Below are 23,628 nucleotides of genomic sequence, written 5' to 3' on the forward strand. Positions count from 1 at the left end.
TATAATTCAATCGATACATGAAATTTTGATTGTAGTAGTTCAAATGTTATACGAAACTTTGATTTTGATTCAGTTATACACATTTAAAGAAATAAATATATTGTTTTATTTTTATATTGAATAAATATAATTATTTGTATATGCAATATCTTAACCTAAAATGATATTATATCAATAATTGTGTTAGTAATTTGTGAGTATTGAATCAAATCAAAATTCATGTATAACATCACACATTAGACCAAAGTTCATATGTAATTTTGAATTTTATCTCTTTATTTTATAGGTCAAATTATGGTGTTAGTCTCTTTGCTATTTTAAACTTTGGTATTTAGGCTTTGATTGGTTTTAGAAAACATATGTAATTTTTGTTTTTGTTTTCTGAATTAGTATTTGGTTGATTTGTAACACTAATTCAATTAGTGAAATTAATAATAATTAATTTTTTTCATAGTTATAATGTAAATATTTTTTTAAAAAAATTATTTGATAATAAATATAGGTAAATTAATCATAATAAACTTATATTTTAATACAATTAAACCCATGTCTAATATTTAAATTTATAATTTTATAATTTTATAACTAAATTAATTACTCGTTATTAAATTAGATTTTAGATAATAATAATGGCATAGATTCAAGCTTTATTATTTGCTCTTCATTGAAATGTTTTTTTTTTGAGAATATAATTTGAGTAATTGGACATTAATTAAGTAATTAAAATGTGCTAAGAAAATAAGATGATATAATGATGATGAGTTTGAATTGATTGCAGATTTGGATTCTCAAAAAATAACAAAGGCTTAATTAGAGATGCATGCACTCCATTAACTAGGTCACATGCCAAACACTGATTGATTGATGTTTTCACTCAAGGAACCAAAGATTTTTCATGCACCCTTTACATAATTCAATGGAATTATGATAAATAAAAGTTCAATCTCATTAAATAAGTCATATTAAAATTGGGAAAATCATGATCCATAACTAAAACCCTTGCTTCCATATGTTTAAATTTTACAATTTACTGATGGAAGCCCAAGTAAAATTAAAGCATTTAAAAGATTAAAGATAATTTTTAGTTACTCATAACTTCAAACCTTTGGAGTCATGAAATAATATGTACTTGTCCTACATTCTCTTAATTGTTACAATAACAATGATGTCAATTGAGTTAAAATTCAATTGACAACATTATTATTTTTTATTAAGATGTATATTGTATATCAATGGAGAAAAACTAAATTTAACACTCCCAAACCAAAATTGAAACTAAATCTATAATTTTATTTTGTTTTAAAACTTTTTTCTGATAAAAAAGAGAAGTAGCAAAAATCAACTACATTAACATAGCTTTAATGAGAACTTTCCATAATTTCAAGTTACTTAAAATCAATCAACAATAATACTCCAACACTAAAAATTAAAAATTCACTTCATAATATCAAATAATTTATTAAAAATATACATCAAATGCGAACTTTATTTACTTGAGCAAAAAATTGAATTAAAAATTAAAAGGATTACATACTTGAAGGACTATTGGTTTGATGAGGGGAAAAAGAAAAGGATGAAAATGAGAGGTCACTCAATTAGAGTAAAGACATGTCAATCTTTGTCACCTTTTAAGAGGGCATGTTGTCACTTTTTATGATAGTAAATTTTTTGCTCAATCCTCCCCCTTGTAATCATTGGATATACGTTGTAATAATTCTTAATAAACATATAAATATGTATATATATATCTTTATAAATTATATTAAATTAATTAAAAATCAATTTTAATTATAGAGGTTAATATATGATATAATATATATTATTAATGAATTGTCATTTTACTTAAGAATTAGAAGAGATTATGTATAATACTAAATATTATATTAAAAACAAAGATTAAAAATCTGCTACATTCATATGATAGGAAATAAATAAAATAATAATACATCATTTATTTTTTTTTAAATTTACTTAAATCCATTTTAGGTGATGTACCTACCATTCATTAAATATAAAATGATAATGCACAAATAAAAGATTGATATATCTTTTTTATAAAAGAGAGATAAAAAAAAAGGGAACAGAAGAGAGCAATGGTCCAATATACAAGTAACAAAGCTATAATAAGATTAAATGATTCCCAGATAAGGCAATATAAAAGTTTCCCAGAGTGGGGTTTTATTAACTTTATTTTATTTTTCTTATTTCTTTTATTTGATTTGGATATTGTATCAAACTATTTTAGATGTAAAAATATTATAAAGATTTTTGTATTAATAATTAAATTGTATTTTATTTAAAATATAAGTAAATTAATTTTTAAACGTCAAATCAAAAAATAAACTAGTCATTTTATTAAAAATTCTATTTATTTTTTTACAGTTAAAGTTAGTCTTTGTACATCAACCTTAGATACACCTGGCATATCACATATAATTATTTAGTTATTTCGTTAATAACACCAGTTTTTAACAGAAAGAATAGGCAAATTTTTTAACGGAATGATCAATTGCTCTTTGATCTAATATATATTGACTAATTTACTCAATTTTTAAGTAAAAGAGATAATATATAATATGATTCTTAATATAATGATATCCATGATACTTTTAACTTATTTTATAAGATTTTAAAAAAAAAATAAATCTGAAATCACGTGGATTTTCATTTGCACAATACAAAATCGAACTGTCCACAATGACTAACAAAATTTAAAGTACTTTTTTTCTTTTTCCCTTTTATGTTTAAAGGAGGGGACCTGGTCCATAATCCATACGCTAAAAGAGCAATGAGACAATAAAATTTTGGGTTAATTCGTGATTTAACATCTAAACTATACACATTTCATATTTTGGTATTTAAATTTCACATCAAATTTGACTATTAATCTATGTACTATACGTAAATTATAGATTTAGTCCGTATACTTTAATTTGGTCAATTTTAATCTCTATGCCTTTTGAATTGGTTAACTTTTAGTCATTATACTTTTTGAATTTTAAAATTTCAATCTTGACCCAAACAATAGTAGTTAAATTTGTTTGGTTAAATTATGTTATTAGTCATAAAAATATCAATATTATATCAATTAAGCTAATTTGTTTGGCTAGCTATCAATTTTGATGTTAAATGTTCACATCCAACGTAGAGCATGTTTAAAATAATTGATCAAATTATAATTAGTATGTATTTATTGCATGGACAACTGAGATCTAATGTATCAAAAAAGCAAACTATGTCATCACCATTTAAGAGGAGTATTTTTTTTTTACCTATCAAATCCAAGCTATCCATGCGATAGATACACGCTTATTTACAATTTGATTTATGTACCTTGAATATGATTCACTTCATGTTTGAGTTGTTTGATTTATACAATGATGATACTTTCATGACTCAATAAAATGTTTTGAAGTTTGAAGACCGATTTATAATTTGAACTATAGTTTGAGGATGTACAATGAAATTAACCCTTCTTTTCTTCAATTGCTGGGTTCCTACGTAAGAATGTAATAAAAAATTTGCTTCACTTTTCTTGTGATCTATGTTTGGATAACGTGTTTACCCTTGCTTTAGCTGTTTTGAACTTTGTTAAAATCTTGATTAAAAAAAAGTGAAAAAAAAAACAGAATAACTATGTTTGTAGCTATTTGACAAAAGAAAGAAAAAAGGGTTTGATTTTACGCAAATAACGTCAATCAAGGAGCCTTTGTTACTCCAAATCAATGGCTAACAACAAATATTTTGGATGTTCATTTCCCGTAATTATAGACTGGTCTTCCTTTTTACAGAATTTAAATTGAAAAAAAGCAACAAAAAAGTTAGCTTATGTTTGAATGGGGGTTCTAACAAAGGAATTGGACAGACAGGCTTAGCATCTAATCAGTTTGGTTTAGTAAATTAAATTACAAAGAATATTATTACAAACGATGTTTCTGGTTGGAACCAAGCATGTTAGGTACAACAAATCTGGCTAGGATGGCGCCCGGGTAAGCAGGGGCCTCAAAAATGGTGATGCATTTATGTTACACATGTACGCTCCGCCACTAGGATACCTTTGTGAAGGCATCATAATCTCTTAACTTCGCCATACAAATTGTTTTGCTACATCACAAGCTAACCATTTCAGACAATTAGACTACTACCGCTGGACTGGACTAATCAATTAAATTGGGAATTAGTTGGTATACAAGTATAAATATAAGTGTTGAATCCATCTCTAATAGGTGAATCGATTTTATAATTTTTTTAATAATTTATTTAATTATTGTTGGTCCGACAATTGAATTAGTTAAATCAAAATTAATGATTTGATTGATTCGACAATTGATGTTTGAATTGAATTAGGAACTGATCGGGGTATCGATTTAAAGAGTGATTTGAACCGATCAGATTAAGAACTAATACGAACTAGTTGAACTGTAATTTTAAAAAAAAATTTAATCAGATCAATTGAATTGATTGAACTAACAACTTGATTGATTTAACCATCGCTTCAATTTAAAACACATTAAATTTAACCATCAATCCAATTATTAAATATTACTGACAAAATATCAATTACTTATCACATGTAATGTAATCATCCCATGTTACATAAGAAAGAATCAAGAAGTGGCCACCTAGCCTATTAGGAGGCGATACATGACAAGGGAAGCTGACCCATATTTATATCTCGCTACTGAGCAAGGGAGGTCCACACATAGACACTTTCCTTCAAGCCCCAACCCCCTTTTTTCATCCTCCCTACCTTCTTGCTCCTTCTCCTCTCCAGCCTTACTCTTCCATCAATCCCTACGACTTTCAACCCAAATAAGGTAAATCGACTCTAACTTCCACGCCACTTTTTGATATCAACGAAGTTAATACAATGAAAATTTTGTACTTATACATTCTAAAAATTTATAATTTAGTTTTGGCCCTCCCTAAAAGAAAGTTTTAACTTTGTCCCTTTATTTGGTCTTTATTCTTCCAAACATGTCCATCATGGATTGCCTACATTTAGGCCTAGTTCGGGAGAACAATTTTGCAAGTGACGTGGCACAAAATCATTAACGCATCTTTGCATTGAATTTCTAAAATTTTGGAAGTCTTCAATTAAAAGTTGAAGGGCTTAATGAGAATTTTTTAAAACTTTGAGGTATTAATTAAAATTTTCAAAAGCCTAATAAAAATTTTCAAAAATATTTAGATAGGCCAAGGCTCTCGGCTCCCGTTATGGTCTGTCTATACACAAAAATTGCAAAGGCAAGTCGAACACAATTTATAAAAGAATTTGAAGGTAGGGACATTGGCCCCTTTGTTCCTTCCAACACGAGAGGATAGGTAGTGTCAGGTAAAAATATTAGTAAAATTATCATTTTTTTAATTACGGTATGTTTTATATTCATTTTACGATTCATGAATATTAAATTTTTTGATATTTATGATTGTTCTTTTTAACGATATCGTTTTTAAAAAGAAAAATTGAATTCTCTTGTTAAAATTTTAATATACTTTACCATTACACTTAACACTTGTTAATAATAAATTACATTTTCATCTTTCAAAATCATATAATTCAATATCATTCTTCAATATAAAATTTTTGGACATTCAACGGCAAAAATCGTATAGGCATATTGCATTTTCAATAAAGAACAAAAGTTCAGATCTTAAAAATAATATTGTTAGGTGGGACAACCATGAAATATGAACCTTGAATATAAATTATAAAACAGACATGAATAATAATAATAATAATAAAGCTTATATGGAGTCCTCACTTTATACCTAGACATTCAATCATTTTATGGACCCAAAAAATGGTATAATTACCATTTAAACTCTTCAAAGTTTTGTGAAATTATAAATTAATATAATAACCACAAATCTGTAATTCATTACTAACTTTTTTAAAACAAATTTTTAGTTTCTCCCTAAATTCACTCAAAAAGTCATATAATATTTTTAGGAGATTTGACTATTTTTTTATTAGTGAATAATTCTAATTACATCCTCAAATTATCGGTGTTATATTAATTAGGTTCTTTTGCTATTAAAATTATTAATTTAACTACTAAATGATACATCGGATCTTATATGACATAACCTAAAATGAATATTGTTAAAATGCATGTTGTCAAAATCTTGATTTTGAAGTTTTCGGAACTTTTACGGATGCTTTATCGTTCACTCTCTTTTTTTAGTTTTAATTTATTTTTAGTCTTTACTTTTAAAAGTTATGTTGCAATATCGTTTTTTTTTAATATTTTAAATTTAGCTATATAAGATTTGACATATCATTTAACAGTTTTAATAACAAAATGACTTGATTGATATAACTTGAATAATTTGAAGATATAATTAAAACAGAACTAATTTACAATGAGGTTTGAGAAGTGAGAACTCATAAAAAATAAAACTCGAAATTTGATGGTTAACATGTCAAATCTCCTTTAGAAATCCAAACAGAAAATAACATTGATGGCCCAAATAAATAGATATTATCATCTTGTTTAATGAACATGTATGTCATCACTACTTTCTCAAAGAGAAACTAATAGGCCCAAATATGAACACTAGGCCTAAATTACACCCATGGACTTGTTAATTGTGGCTCATGTAAAATTTTTAAAAATTTTGGAGGCGTTAATTAAAATTCCAAAAATTTGAAGGGTTCTTAATTGAAATTTTTAAAAAAATTGAAAACCCCAAGGCACCCTGGCTCCATTATAGTCAGCCTCTTCTTATTATTAGGACTTCTAACATATGGTTATAAATATTAAATTTTGATTTCGATTTAATTGTGCATATTTAAAAAAAATAAAAATATCGATTTATTTTTATATTATAATTATTTATGTAAGTAATATATAAATGTAAAATAGTATTATATCGATAATAATGTTAGATGTTTATAAATATTAAATCAACCCAAAATGATATGCATAAACCTAAAGTTCATGTATAACATTGTATTTTAAACCAAAGTTTATGTGTAATTTTAGGATTCATTCTTATGTTCTTCCCCATAAAATAAGATGATACATTTGAAATGTAAATTTTTCAATATGACCTCATACTTAAGTGACTCGCTTTTAGTATCAAATTTTACAATTCAATTTATATAGATTGGATGCATCCCAAAGACCCTTAAAATTTAAAACTCGAAAAAAGTTGTCAACTGAATTTAAGGTACAATCGCAAAAAATTTCTATTACAGTGAAGTTTTAATAAACATTGAGTCCTATATTCGGTCCTAGACACTATTACCCTTTAAATAAAAGATTCCAAATAGAGTTACTAATTCCATTACCAAAATTAAAGTCCTAATTAATTTTTTTCATCAAAGTCTTCAATTGTATTAATTTTTGGGGACCGTATTTCATTTACTAACTTGACTCAAATTATACCGTTAAGAGGGGTGGCTTACTCTTGTTGTTGAAGTTGCATTACTAAGCCAACATCCCATCACCATCACAACAATTTAATAACCAAAAGGTTTTAGAAACTTGTTGAAAATTATGATATATTTAATTGTTGTGGTTAAAGTTATGACATGAAATTTGGATCAAGGTTAATACGGCGGCGCGTGGGCCTGAAGTTGTCGACGTTCGTCTGTTGGAGGAGTCTTGCGGGGCTCGGATGGGGACTGGCAGCTTTGATTTGCGATGAATATAGGGCTGCTTCGGTTTTTCAATTGGAGGCAAGGGCATCCCGCTGGCTTGGGTGAATGGGGTATAGGAAGTAGAGTTGGAGAGTGACAATGGTGTTCTTGTCGAAGCTATTCGGGCTGGCTGTGCTGTGGACAGCAATCTTACTGAGTTACGCTTAGTGTCGCAAATGCTCAGTCGGAGTTGGTGGTCCGTTTACGGTAAGTCCAACAAACTGCAAATCTGGTCGCTGATCATATGGCCAAACTTGCACATGCTGATATTGGTTTAATGCAAGTGTTTGCAGAACCACTCGGATCAGTTTTACGGATTCTGGCGGAAGACAACTCCAGTTTTGTAGTTGGTGCTAACTAGTCCTGTTAACTAGTTTCCATTCAACCCAAAAAGAAAATAAAAAATTATGAAATTGAAATTTATTTTCTTCTTCGTTCTCAATCATATTCAATCGATAATAAATTTATATATTAATTAAATACTTAACATCATTTAAAAAATTATTCCATATCATTATTTTAGTGGTAATAATTGAATGTGAAATCAATTTAAATTTATTAATAATATTACAAAAAAAACTAAATTAAATCAAACTTTAAAAAATTTTAAAATTTCTAAAAGTTTTGAAAGAAAAGATACCTTGACTCTTATTGTAGTTCTGTTAAAATTATTAGAGTTACAACTTAGGGTTAATATTTGTTACATTGATAATGTATTGTTTTTATTTCATAAACATGTTGTATGTCTCTCTTTTTTTTAAAAAAAATGTATTAATTTTAATATTTTATTATATCTCTATAGGACAATTTGTCAACCCCTAATATTTCTCGTGGAGTATATTTTTCTCATAAAATAATTTGATACATTTGAAATTTAAATTTGTAAATATAACCCCATTTTTAAGTGCTTGGCTCCTAGTATCAAATTTTACAATTCAATTTTATATTAGATTAGATACTTTTTAAAGAATTTATTTTGTTTCAAATAATCACGAATTATAACTAATTAACATTCCGAATAAAGTTATCAATTGAATTCATAATACAATCGTTATAGATTTTCTATATAAACATCACCTACCTTTCCTTATATATATAAATCCATGATGTTGATCAATGATGCCAAGACCCAAAATTCAACTGTATTAAATTATGGGGACCTTATTTCATTTACTAACTTGACTCCAATTAGACCATTAAGAGGGTCGTGTACTCTTGTTGTTGAAGTTGCATTACTAAATCCAGCACCCCATCTCTGTCACAATGACTAAAAAGCTTTAGAAACTTAGAGACTTAATTTCCCTATTTTTATAATTTTATTAGTAGGCCTACAATCATGATATATTTATTTGTTTCTGTTAAAGTTATAAAGTGAATTTATTTATTTTATTATTATTCGATCATATAATTAGAGTGATATGATAGTCTAATTTATTGAATACTTAAAATTATCAATAAAAAATTTACATATCAATTGAACATTTAAAACTATTTAAAAGCTTATTTCATGTCACCACTTTATTTTTTTTAATATTAATCTCATCATAAGTTCTGATCATATCTATTCTTTTTGATAAAATGCCTAAAATTAACCATAGCCCTTTCCCAACCCTTAAATAGAAGAATAATAGTTTCAGCGCAATCGAACCCATGCCTTACTAATAATGCTATAAGTCATATTAAAGTAAAACTATATATATATATAAAGAATATTAATTTCATTATAGGTTCTTATCATATCTGCTCTTTTTGATACAATGCCTAAAACTATCAATTGTCCCTCCCACCCTTAAATATCAAATATTAAATTTCAATAATGTAGAAAACTAAAGCCATAATTAAACCTAAACATGTTCAAGAATGGTGCCTTTCGTTCAAGCCCAAGATTTGTCCGAATTTTGGGAGAGTTAGGACATACATATTAGAATTGAAAAATGAGTTAGGATAAAAACATTATACCTGTTTAAAATATGGGATGATTCGAACTCTAAAATTCAAAACATGAGCTCGACTTAACACTTTTTGAAGTTAATAATTTTTTCTTTTATATATTATGAAAAATAGACATAGTATACTATAATGTAAATACTAGAAATATATTAAGTTGTTTTTGCTTATAAATTTTAAAAAATAATAAATAAATAAAGATAGCAAAAGATATATATAATTACTAAATGGCTTAATATATCATTTGGTACTTGAGCTTGACACTTGTTTCTTATGTGGTATCTGTATTATTTTTGGTCCAATTGAGTATCTATATTTGACAAAAGTTATATATTTTGGTATCCAAAGATAATGGTACTAACATTTAGTGCTTAATTCAGGTTTTCAAGATTGATTTTATGAAAGTTAATTGCTAAGATTATTAGGTTCGAATTTTTTATGATTTTTTTTATATAATAAATTTAGTGCTAATTGTGAGTTTGTTTAATTTTGCATTTACTTTGTCAAATATAGTCCGGTAGATATGATTTAATTTGGGTTTTAGGGTTAATTTGATGAAAGTTAATTGTTAATTTTATTAGCTAATTATGGATTTTTATGAAATCAACTTTAAAATCTGAATTGAACACCAAAAAATTAACAATGTTACCTTTAAGTACCAAAATATATAATTTTTATTAAATACAAGTACCACATAAACTAATAATATATTAAAATCGGATTTTGCCGGCTGCCCCTACTCTCAACATTAACTCATCTAAATCATCATAGGGATTCAAAATTACAAATCCTCTTTTAATATCTTCATCATAATGCATTATTTTTATAAGGTTACCTATTTGTAAGGATTTGTTTGTTTTTAACAATACTTAGATAGCAAGTTGGGCAAAAAGATTACCATAAGAACAACACAAATCATTGGGGGTGGGATTTGGTAAATTGATGGGGAAATGCTTATTTTATTTAATTTTCTTTGGTTGATTGGGGTCAAATTTTTTTTTATGATTTTAATATATAATTTTGTACTTGAATTTAATATATATTTAATTTAGTTTGTGTGTTATTTTTTAGTTCAATGTAATATTTGTATTTAACAAAATTTATATATTATGGTGTTAAAGGTCACAATGATATATATTTTTTGTATTTAATTCGGATTCTAATTTTGATTTCTTAAAAATTCATAATCAGCTAATAATATTAACAATTAACTTTCGCCAAATCAACTCTAAAACTAAAATTAAACACGAAAAAATTAACATCGTTACTTTTAAGTACCAAAACATATAACTTTTTGTCAAATACAAGTATTAAATTGGACTAAAAATAGCACAAATACTACATTTAAAAAATGTCAAACTCCTATTTATGGATTCAAGTGCGCTAAAGCATATTATTCTCTTATTTATGAGTTGGAGAGAAGTTATGAGTAGTTTTAAGTATTACGTAAAAAAAACAGATAATAAACAAAAAGTTATTTTTGATAAGCAATGGCTTTATATTGTTCCATCAATACATGAAACCTAATCACAGCCAGTCCAAACACTAATTAAATGATAGTTATGCCCCATTTTTGAGGTAAAATTAAACCCAAAATTCAATTAAGTTTTACATCATTTTTTTTTATGGTGTGCAAAGCTCTAACATCCCATGTGACTATCACCTTTTGTAGGGCCCCAGTTTCTATTTAATTTTCCCTCTTTCTGCATCTTTTGGTGAGATATAGTTTGCACCTTTGTCATTCTATTTGCAAATGGGAAATGTACAAGTAGAAGACTTGCTTGTTGGCTTTGCTTTTAATTTAATTTAAACAAATAGAATTCAAGCTCAAAATTGACAATGTTATGAAATTCTTTAATGCCATCTCATTTTTATTTTTTTTTATTTTACTTACATTTAGTGTTTAATAGAATCTCAATTAAATATTTAGTTGAGTTCAATAAAATTTATAAATGAAAGTATTAATTTTTTTTTATTTACAAAACTCCAACTCTGATAACATTATATGTTAATAGCCTATTTGAAATTTGAGAGCTAGGAAGGTGACCCTATATTGCCTTATGGAATGGTTCCTACATTCAACCACTGCTTTTATGGATAGTAGATTCTTCTTTTTTTGGGAATATCTAACAATCATTCATAAGTTGAGATGTTTTTTATATAATATAATTTTTCTTATTTTTATAATATTACTAGTTTATCTAAATAATTAATAAGGTTAACAATTTTAATTAAAATGTTGATATAGTTTATACTTAAAAACACCCTTTCCAACAACAAAAAAAAAACCATGTCAACACGATAAGTTGGAAAATGTGTTTTTGAGATAATATTTTAATTAAACTTTAATTAGAACAAACGTGATGAAACTAGGATGATCAAATTATCTCAAATTAAAGTATAAGAATTAAATTCTAAAATTAAATATTGTATAAGGACCAAAACCAGAATTTTACCCTTTTATCTAAACTTTTCATATTTTTAGGGTAATGTACCTAATCATGCATTTATCCGACAGCCGGGGCTCTTCTTTCTTTGTTTGTCCATTCATCATTTAAATTATTATTGAAAGAGAACAACATTGTTCAATTTCATCCCTTTTAATTTAGTACTCTACTTTGTAGGCCAGAAAATAACAAGAGCAAATAAACTGATTTAAGTAATCAGCATGGTGAAGTAAGAAATCTTTTTAGGGCAGAAATTATATTATAATTTTACAATAATAAAAATGTAACTTTACTTTAATTAATTAAAATTTTAAAAATTTTAAAGGATTTAGGTGAAAATTTTTTCATTTTAGGGGAGACGGGCTCCTACCAATCCCCCTAGATACGCTCCAGGTAATCAGATATTTAATATTGCAACTTGATGAAGACAATGGATTTGAGTCAATTTCAGGTTTGAATTATTTCATGTTTAAACAATTTTGAGTTGTTTTATTAAAATTATTTCAATTTTGGATCATTTCAAATTGACTGTAATAATTATTTGTTTGAGCCGTTTTAAATTTGGATAATTTTGGACAATTGTAACAACGATTGTTCTTTTTTTTATATTCTTAATGCCCATTTTATAGTCCACGTTCATGGTTTGTAGTTGCCGTCTCCAATATGTCGTTTCCTAGACTAGAACTTACGTTCTCTTAAGCAGCCCCCAAGTTTTAAATTAATATATAATCAAATTGCACTTTGACCCCCCAAAATGATAAAAAATTTATTTAATTCTTTAAAAATTTATAAAGATATAAGCTTTTAAAATAATAAAATTGTATTTTAGTTCTCAAAAAAATTATAGAACTTAATTCTGGCCTCAAAAAAATTTCTTACATTCGCTCTTATCTTTAGGTATATAATACTTATTGGTAATGTAATACTACAATATAGAGCATTTAATTTTATATGAAACACATTTAATGGACTCAACCATCACAACTGAGAGCCTGCATGTCCTACTCAAATGAAGCACTAACATAAGTACCAATTGAGGAAGAGTTGGGTTTATTGTTTTCTTGCCACATTGTTGAGAAAAAAAGGACAATAGTCAACAGAAACGGCCACCACTTGTGGTGTCTATGGATTTCAACTTTTAACATTTCATATTCAAAAATGGAAAAAAAAAAAGAAAAAGGAAAATGCCAAAAAATCATTAATTGCACTAGTGGTTTTTAAATTATGATAGATATTAAATTAATCTCGAATTTAAGTTTAAAATTTAAAATTTAAATTAAATTTTAAAATATTAATATTACAAGAACATATGTTAAAAGTCAACTTAAATCTAATTAAAAAATATTTAAAACACTTGATAAAAAGAATATAAATATCAAACACGTGAACTTTATTTTAATATGTAATATCATTTGTAAACTTAGATTGGATACAATTCTATTAATGACATTTAGATTTTAATCATTTTTACATAAATTGCCAACACATGAGACACCATTTTTAGTTTTTAGTTTACTTAATGTGTACACAAATAATTATAATAATTTAATATAAAAATAAATAATTTTTGTTTCAAACGTAAAAATTATAATTATTTTTTACGTGTATAATTAAAAAAATAAAATTTCACTTTCATTGCACCACACCAAATCAAAATTTATTGATCAAATTATATATAAAATTAAAATTCATATATAATTTGAAATATATATTGGACGAATAAAAATTTATCTAATTTGTTCATAAAGTAAGCACATTTGTGCTTATAATTTGATACCCTTAATTTAAATATTTTTTCATATCATATTCGAATTATCATTTTACAATTAAATTAATTGATGTAAAATCTTAATTAGCAAATTACTAATAGTGATTCGGTAATTTTGGATAAGATAGGTGGATAATGGAATAGAGATTTAGTGATAAGAGTTTACGAACTTTTGTAGGAAAGATTGACGGGTGAATATACAAAAGATGTAAAAAGAAAAAGACATTCAGTGTAAATTGGAAAATTTAAACCCACCAGCATTAAGGGTTGCACATGGGACTAAATCCCAACAACATTGATTAAATGCTTAAAAATTGATGGCATATTGAATCTACCACCAATTAAGGAAAGGGCAAAAATAAACTTGAAAATGGCCCCCTTTTTAGGGTCCCACTAATCATCTCAATTACCACCTACCTCCTCGATAGAAATTCCAGGGAGCTTTTCATAATCCACTCATACAAAACTATTTTAAAAAACCCAGAATTTTTAAGCCAAAAAAACTGGAAAATGCTCCCTACACAATGTTAAAAGAGTAAAATTTTTTATAGGAAAACTCAAATTACATGGAAGAAGAATGTAAAAGGTATGAATGAAGCAAAGGAGAATTGATTATGAATGGCTAAGTGACGATAAAGTACATGTAAAATGTTCATGAGAATATACTATAAAAGAAAAAATAAGAGAGAATAATAACAATAATAAAAAGAAAAAAAACCCACAAACTAGAAGCAAGATAGCAACATGAAGCAAGTGTTGCTTGTTGCTACCATTGTAAGGGCTTTAGATTACTATGGTTTTTCTTTTTTTTTTTGCAAATTCATCCCCTATACATACATCTTTCCTTTCAACCTACACTCTTCTCTTCTTTTATTTTTCACAACTCCAAATATCAAATAATTTATGGGAGAGAATTTCTCCTCTTTTTTGGGGTTTTTTTTTATCAAGGTTAGAGGGAAACTCTTGAAAGAATCAATAGAAAGGTGGCGGTGGAGGTGAAGCGTATGATACTCCGATTACTGGTGGAAGTGGCCCTTCGTATACGGGAGCCGGTGGAGGTGAATGATAATGGATTGGTGGGGGTGGGGGTGAAGGTGATGGAGGTGGTTTGTAATGAATTGGGGGTGGGGGTGATGGTGATGGTGGCGGCGGTAATGGCGTGTACTCCACACATGGTGGTGGTGGTGGTGGAGGTGGCTCAATACATGGAGGAGGGGATGGTGGTGGTGGTGAGTGAACTGGAGGAGGTGGGGAATAAACAGGAGGTGGTGGTGGTGGTGGAGATAAGTATGGATAAATTGGTGGAGGAGGTGAATGTGGTGGGGGTGGTGGAGAATGTACAGGAGGTGGCGGTGAATGGTGTGGCGGTGGCGGGGAGTTATAGTAGTAAGGAACTGGTGGAGGTGGGGAAAACAATGGAGGTGGAGGAGGGGGTGAATTTGGTGGTGGAGGAGGTGGAGACCTCACACAGTATACTGGTGAAGGTGGTGGAGGAGATGGTGGAGGTGGTGATGGATAAGTAGGTGGCGGGGGTGATGGTGGAGGTGGGGATGGTGGTGGTGGTGGTGGAGGTGGCTCAATACATGGAGGAGGTGATGGTGGTGGTGGTGAGTGAACTGGAGGAGGTGGGGAATAAACAGGAGGTGGTGGTGGTGGTGGAGATAAGTATGGATAAATTGGTGGAGGAGGTGAATGTGGTGGGGTGGTGGAGAATGTACAGGAGGTGGCGGTGAATGGTGTGGCGGTGGCGGGGAGTTATAGTAGTAAGGAACTGGTGGAGGTGGGGAAAACAATGGAGGTGGAGGAGGGGGTGAATTTGGTGGTGGAGGAGGTGGAGACCTCACACAGTATACTGGTGAAGGTGGTGGAGGAGATGGTGGAGGTGGTGATGGATAAGTAGGTGGCGGGGGTGATGGTGGAGGTGGGGATGGTGGTGGTGGTGGTGGAGGTGGCTCAATACATGGAGGAGGTGATGGTGGTGGTGGTGAGTGAACTGGAGGAGGTGGGGAATAAACAGGAGGTGGTGGTGGTGGTGGAGATAAGTATGGATAAATTGGTGGAGGAGGTGAATGTGGTGGGGGTGGTGGAGAATGTACAGGAGGTGGCGGTGAATGGTGTGGCGGTGGCGGGGAGTTATAGTAGTAAGGAACTGGTGGAGGTGGGGAAAACAATGGAGGTGGAGGAGGGGGTGAATTTGGTGGTGGAGGAGGTGGAGACCTCACACAGTATACTGGTGAAGGTGGTGGAGGAGATGGTGGAGGTGGTGATGGATAAGTAGGTGGCGGGGGTGATGGTGGAGGTGGGGATGGAGGTGGTGGTGGTGGAGAGTAAACTGGTGGTGGTGGTGGTGGTGGTGGAGGTCGAGGTGAATAAACAGGTGGAGGTGGAGATGGTGGCGGTGGAGGAGGAGAGTACACAGGTGGCGGCGGAGGTGGAGGTGGTGAAGGGGGAGGGGGAGAGTATACTGGCGGTGGCGGCGGCGGAGGTGGTGATTGTGGAATAAAAACAGGCGATGGGGGTGGCGGTGACAGCACTACAACCGGCGGCGGAGAAGGCGGAGGAGGAGACGGCAAAGAAGGAACAAAAGGAGCACATCTAAATGAATTACAATCCACCGGTCTAGACAAGAAAGACCTACATTGAGCAGCACTCCGTTGTAAAGGCCTCGCCGGCAAACAGTTCCTCCTATCGTCAAAAGCACGTAACCCCAAACAAACCGGCGGTTCTCCGGTGAAGAAATTATACGAAAACGTAAAATTCTCCAACTTTGGCAACCGACAAATACTTGCTGGAATCTTCCCAGACAACATATTATGTGCCACATTTAGCTGTTCAAGACTCACCATTCTCCCAATTTGCTCCGGCAAAGTACCCATTAACTCATTAAAGCTAACATCAAAAACAGTCATATTTCTCAACCTCCCAATTTGCTCCGGCAAACAAGATCGAAACCCATTGTTCATTAAAATTATCTCTTCAAGACCCGTCATGTTCCCAAGACTCGCCGGCACACAACCGTGAAACTTGTTATTAGCCAAAACAATAACAGAAACCGGCGAGTTACCAAAATTATCCGGTAGATTAAATCTAAACCGGTTGTGATTAATAAAAATAGCATCCAAATCTTTATCAAAAAGCTCTTTGGGCACAGTTCCTTCAAATTCATTAAACCTCAAATCCAAAAATTTAAGTAAAGGAAGCTTAAGAATCACTTCAGGGAACTTACCGGCGAACCGATTGTTGCTAAGATCCATCTCGAACATCAGCTTCAACTTTATAAACTTATGCGGAACCGTACCACAAAACCGGTTCGAGTTGATATGAAACAATGCCAGATCGGTGAGTAACCCAAGCTCCTCCGGCAAGTATCCGGCAATATCTCCATGGTTTAAATCAATACCGGCGACGGTTCTGATTCTCTTGTTATCAAGTGCTCGAGCACAGTAAACACCAGTATAGTCACACACCCCGGATCCAACCCAATCGGCGGTGAGATTAAACGGGTCGGAAAGAATCGCTTTTTTCCAAGCTTGTAAAGCTATATAAGCGTTTCTCAACCTCGGGTTTTCAAAAACCAGTGACGGGTCGACGGTGACGTTCTCCCCTCTGTCACCGAACTCATCTCTGTAATAAAGCAGCTGTCGTTGCTTTATGTACGATACTTCCTCGTCGGTAAGTCCGCCATGGCTGGAAACATAATGCTCATCGCATGAACATAAGGATACAAAAACTGAAACTAAAAGAAGCAAAAGGTAACAGAAAGAAGAATAACAATGGAGGTCGATAAGGTTCGTCTTCTTCATTTCACATGAGACATCTGATATTAAAAATGCCACCTTTTTTTGAACTTTTTTTTAACAAAAGCTTGGGTTTTGAATATGGGGCTTGTGCAGAAGACACGAATTTGGGGTTTCAATTTGGAGATCTGAAGAAGAAAATGTAGAGAGGAGACAAAAGAGAGAGCTTTTTTGGTTTTTTCGAGTATGGAGATGTGTGTATGGGAGAGAAGATAAATATAAATGTAGCATTTTGTAAAGCTGTTATATATAAAATATATTATTTAGATTTAAGGTCTAATATTATCTTTAGTCCTTATATTATGTTAAAAGTTGATATCTAGTCCTTTTACTTCAATTTTGGGATAATTTTAAATTTACAATCTTATAATATTATTATAAGTTGGGAAGGACAGCACAATTACTTCATATCATTGAAGTAACATTATAATTCTTTTACTGTCTTATTCAATTACATGATTAAGATCATATGAAAATCAGCCATTATCTTAATTTGGATGGACTAGTGATTAATCATACATTTATTTAACATGGGTTTGAATGGTGTTATCCTATCCCTTACACTTGATATTAAATTAAAAAAAAAGAAGAAAATCAAACATTCATTAAAGAATTATAGGTATCCTATAAGAATGTGTCATATATTATGTTGTTATTGGCAACTTTTTATTTTGAGATGAATTTGAACCAAATTGACAGTTCAAGTATCAAAATAGATAAAAAAATTCATGTACCAAAGTGAAAAATATTAGTATAATTTAAAAGTTAAATCGTGGCCTAAGCTTAAATAAACCACTTTGTCACTTTTAACATATTTGTAACATCACAGAAAATGAATGACCAAATTATGTAAAATTAAAATAGATAGATTAAATTTGAAATTTAAACATAGTAAAAGGAACAAAACCAAAATTATTGCTTTAAATTCAAAGTGAGAAACATATAATAATAATAATAATAAAGGGACAGCTAAATCACAGCTCAAAGCCACCAGCTCCTTTTATTTCTATCTCAGTGTTATAATTAATAATATTAAAATTTCTCTTTCATAGCTAGGCTGACGACTTTCTTCCTTTTAGAATCTCATTCCCATTTCAAACTTGAAACAAAGAACCAACCCATTTTAATAAAAAAGGGGAAACTGTCACTCAGTACCTTCCCAATTTTTGAATTTTTAAAGTTTCAAATTATTTTAAAATAATATGTGCGTTAGTAGGATTTTCCGACCACCACTGTTGACCACAAAAATAATATATCCACCGGGTAGACTGGTGACATCACAAGATTAGGGTGAAATTTGTTGGGTTAACTGGTTTAAAGTTTTAAAACATTCTGATGGATCCCTTAAAGCTTTAATCTTATTTTCTGCATCGTTTGTAGTTTTAGACGTTAAATGTTAGCTTGTGTCTCGAGTTTATTTAGGTAAAAATATTACAAAGATTTAGTAGGAGTTATATTACATTTTGTCCCTCTTACTCGAAAAAATAGATATATTAATCCTTGCATGTTAGATGAAAGAGTAAATTGATTCTTTTTATTAAAAATTCCATTCATTTATATTGTTGAAAACTGACATGACTAATAAAATAACTCATGACATGTCACATGTACCTCATCCGTTTTATAATTTAAATTTAATCATGTTCAAGTCAATGACGGTATTGAAATAAAGTAATTTCAAGTTTCAAACTTGATCCAAATACCTGAAGAACTAATGTAATATATAAATTGTCCATGAAACTTGGTTCATATATTCCATGTCTGATCCAAGTTAGAATTTAATGCTAAAACTGATAATTAAGTACTAAAAAGGATTTAATTAATACAATTGTAATGCTTTGAGACTCCATTGAAATATTTTACTATTTTTGTCCAGTTTATGAACACTTTTCTTTCCATGTGTTCCGATGGGAAAATTGAAGTAATTCAACTATCAATAGTAACCAAAAAGAAAATAATAGTAATTTGTTGGTACGTTACTTTCCACTTTCAAATACGGTTTTGAGTTTGACCGTTATCCCCACTATTTGCTAGGAGTTATTAGAATTGGGTCATTAATATATTTGTTGGTTTAAATGAATTTAATTAAATGAATTTATAATTTTATCAAAGTATTTATTATTAAAAATTGATAATTAAATCAATCTGATAAGTGATACCGTTTTTAAAACTTTGGCTAAGAGTTATTAAATGGGATTAATGGACTAAGAAATCTTATTTACTAAGAATATTTATCGTATTAATAAATTTAACTGTCAAGTAATTTTCAAACAGTAAAATTAAAATTAGACTAAATTCCTACTAAATCATTCTGATTAAAATTTGTAAGACCTGCATTAAGGGTAAATTAAGAATTTTAGACATGCCTTATATTCATACTAGAATTTGATTTATTTAAAATTAACCCCTAAAATATATATTTTTTCTTATGTTGATTTTTTTTGTTAAATTTATTTTTTAATTTATTTTTTGGTATTGTGTACACATATACAATATGAACATATTCATACCACACAAATATACATTATGTCTAAAGCGAGTTGTCCAAATAAAAATCTATCATTTGCTCTCTAGAAATTTAAATTTGTATCGATTCTACGTACAAACAATTCTTGATCACCAAACTAAACACGAGTTGATTAAATCTTTATTTTAATACATGACATAAAGCGCCGCTTGTCAAAGCTTTTAAAATGTGTTTACATCGAAAGATCCATTATGTTGCTCGTCTGCATCAAGCTTGATGGTGATGGATTATAACCATAGATCATCATTTATCATAACAATCCATCAACATTGGACTAGGAAAACAAACCCCTCCAAGGGCAATGAGATAAAGGGGGGAAAGTTTAATTTTATTTTAGTCCCTCTACTTTTATAAATTTATAATAATATTATTAGTAGATACAACTCGATAACATCTTTAGTTATGTTGATACATAGATGAGATGGTGGTACCTTAGGATAGTTCATCCTACTAGGCGGAGAGTTATTTAGTGGTCGGAGGTAGGTGGAAGGATAGTAGAAGAATGACAATGGTTTAATTAGACGAAAAAGTCAAGTGTTTTAGATTTACTTGTGCCCTCTCATTGAGTTATTGGTTTATATATATATATGAATATTTCATTGTTCAATGTGTCACGTGTTGTTCTGTGATTGAGGCATCGATAGCCTAGTGGTTTGTCCTAATTGGTTCGTCCTAATTGGTTCAGGTTGAGTGATGCTATGATGTATACACGGGCTCTTTAGACTGGACAGGATGATTAGTGAGTGGGGTTGGCTTGATGTGGTGGTGACTAATGTGGACAGATTGCAAGGATCGATTGGGGGAAGTGTCTGCTCTTCAATAGGGGTTGACCCTATGATGTGTTCCTCAGTGAAGAGTCACCACTAAAGTTCAACGAGAAAAAATTAGGTGAGGTGTCTGTGAGATTTAGCAAATTACTAACGTTGATTTTCGAGCACACAATCAAAGACAATGAAATGTATCAAACCATGTTCAATTGATACCAATTAAATGCTCAAGTTTATTTAGAGGATTCTACTTCACCACTTATCAAAAAAGCAACTAAGGTGCTATAAATTTTGTCCTGTTAAATAATATTTAAAAAAGCAGGGGGAATCAAACTATGCTAAAATAAAAAAGGATTTAATGTTAAATTATAACATAATAAAGGGACTTAAATCAAGAATTAGACCAGAAGGTAGAAAAAGATTTGGTTTCAAATTTAAGCCACATCAATCAAGCGAGTATTTAGGCCCTTTATAGGCCCCACGTGTCACGTCATTCACGGCTGGATCTTCGGTGAGTTGAGTTGGACCGCGTCCGCGACCGCATCATCTATAATAGACACTAGCTTTGCATTTTTTTCTTTTGATCATTTTGTTGGGCTTTTTATTTTTATTATTTTATAATGTAACGAAAATTATTGTTGTTTGCTTTTGTTAATTGAGCTATTCATGCAATCATAACACATTTTCTTTCAAATTAAATATTGATTAACATCAATGTTTTGAATTCAATACATCCTTTACCCTTTATTTTATATAATATATATGATTAATTACATTTAGGTACTAATTATTAGTAAATTTATTATTACACTACTTGCACCATCGAAAGTCTTCTTTTTTTTCTTATTTTACAATTAAATTTTTTTATTATAAAATATATTTGAATGTTATAAATCTATGAACCAAAATTTAAATAACTTTTTTCTTCGATCTCTGACATTAATTTTTAGATTAATGTTGATTTAAGGATTATTCTTCTACTCATCAATGAGGTATTAATCCACTGCACCGTTCGTTAAATAGTTTCTTGGAGTTTGATAGCTAAACCTTTTTAAAATAAACAACTTAATAGTTCAATTCAATTACATAAAAAGTCTTCAAATGGATCCTTACTGTGTAAGAGATAATCCAAGATTTCTTTAACAAACTAATGTCAATAAATATGGCAATTAGAGGGACTAGATCTCAAATCTTATGGTAGTATAAGGATTGACCGAAATAAATAGATAAATAAAGTGGTGTGGAAGTTTGTTGTTGTTGTTTGATGTTTAAATCAATAAAATATTCTAAAATGACTAGCAGGAAGTATTAACAAAAAGAATAAGAATAGAATGTAACCATTTAAAAGAATATTATAAATTGATAGTAAAATTTATAATATTAAGAAAAAAGAAACAAAAGTAATATACTCATATCACTTTCAATTATTAAATTCTAATTTTTTTTCTTAACCTGAGTTTTGATAAACGGTGCAACACGGTGTATTTAACATACTTTATTATTATTATTATTATTATTATTATGTTGTTACAGTATCTAATCTTATTATTTTTATTGTCAATTTATAAATTACGACTTGAATGTTAGAGTTTTTGTCAACATTTTAACGTAAACCAAAAGATTTCCATGATCTAAATTTAATCAAACAAGTGGGCAATTAAATGTGTGACCAAAACCATGGCAAATTGAAACTTTCAAAATTAACAAATTGACCCCATTTATTATTATTTTTAATAATAACTTTTTTCATTAATTTTGTTAAATTATTCATGACATGTGATGACATATATTTTGGTCTAATATGTAATCTTATAAATAAATTTTAATTTTGTGCAATTTTATACACTAAACATCATAAAATTAATATCATTTTATGTTAACATATTACTTATATAAATAATTATATTTATTCAATATAAAATAAAATTTATATTTATTTATTTAAATGTATATAATTGAATCAAAATAAGAGTTTCATGTATACATTTAAATCACAATCAAAATTTCATGTATCAATTTACACATTATACCAAAATTTATATATAATTTTAACTTTTATGCCTATATATATAATATCAACGTTGAGTGCAATTAGAAAAATATTATAATTTTTTCCATTTTTAAATTTACAAAAAAATTGTCTAATTATACAAAAACGTAAAAAAAAACGAAATTAATGAAAAAAAACCTAATGATTGAAAGAAAGGAAATAAACAAAAAAGGATGAGATTATAAAGAAGAAGTAAATACAACGTTAGAAGGAAATTTTTAAAAATTGACGAAATTATTTTGGATAAGTATTGAAATTATATATTAGAATATTTTTTACTACATTTAACAACTAAGATATAAATACATTATATTTTTCATGCTAATATTCACTTATGATACTTATTATTTGATTGTTATAAAATTAAATAATCACCGAAAAATAAAGTCAATTTCTTTTTCATTATTCATTTTCATGAAAAAGAACACAATTAATTTTTATTCTTCTAAGATATCATTATCAAAGACAACTTAATTAGGAGCGTAGCGTATAAACGGCGGGATGGTACAGGTCATCATGGGACCCTTTAATGGCACGTAAGAAGGTGGAACTTTATTTTAGGTTTAATTGTGAATTTCATCCTTCTATTTTATAAAAAAATTAAGACATTGGTCCCTATACTTTAAAATGTTAAAATTTGGTCCTTTCACTTTTCAAAAGTAAAAGAACTAAATCAT

The 23,628-nt window shown here is 29.3% G+C and overlaps 1 protein-coding gene across 1 annotated transcript; it reads right to left on the reverse strand.

The window, feature by feature from the left end:
• Window positions 1-14,403: 14,403 nt before the first annotated feature.
• LOC107930844 (leucine-rich repeat extensin-like protein 3) lies at window positions 14,404-17,880 on the reverse strand. The gene is given in 2 exon segments (XM_041117039.1): window positions 14,404-15,511; window positions 15,514-17,880. Coding segments are annotated over 2 exon segments (2,829 nt in total). The 5' UTR covers window positions 17,614-17,880; the 3' UTR covers window positions 14,404-14,782.
• Between the last annotated feature and the right edge of the window lie 5,748 nt (window positions 17,881-23,628).

The sequence above is a fragment of the Gossypium hirsutum genome, chromosome A07 (genome assembly GCF_007990345.1).
Source record: "Gossypium hirsutum isolate 1008001.06 chromosome A07, Gossypium_hirsutum_v2.1, whole genome shotgun sequence".
In the NCBI taxonomy this organism is placed as follows: domain Eukaryota; kingdom Viridiplantae; phylum Streptophyta; class Magnoliopsida; order Malvales; family Malvaceae; genus Gossypium; species Gossypium hirsutum.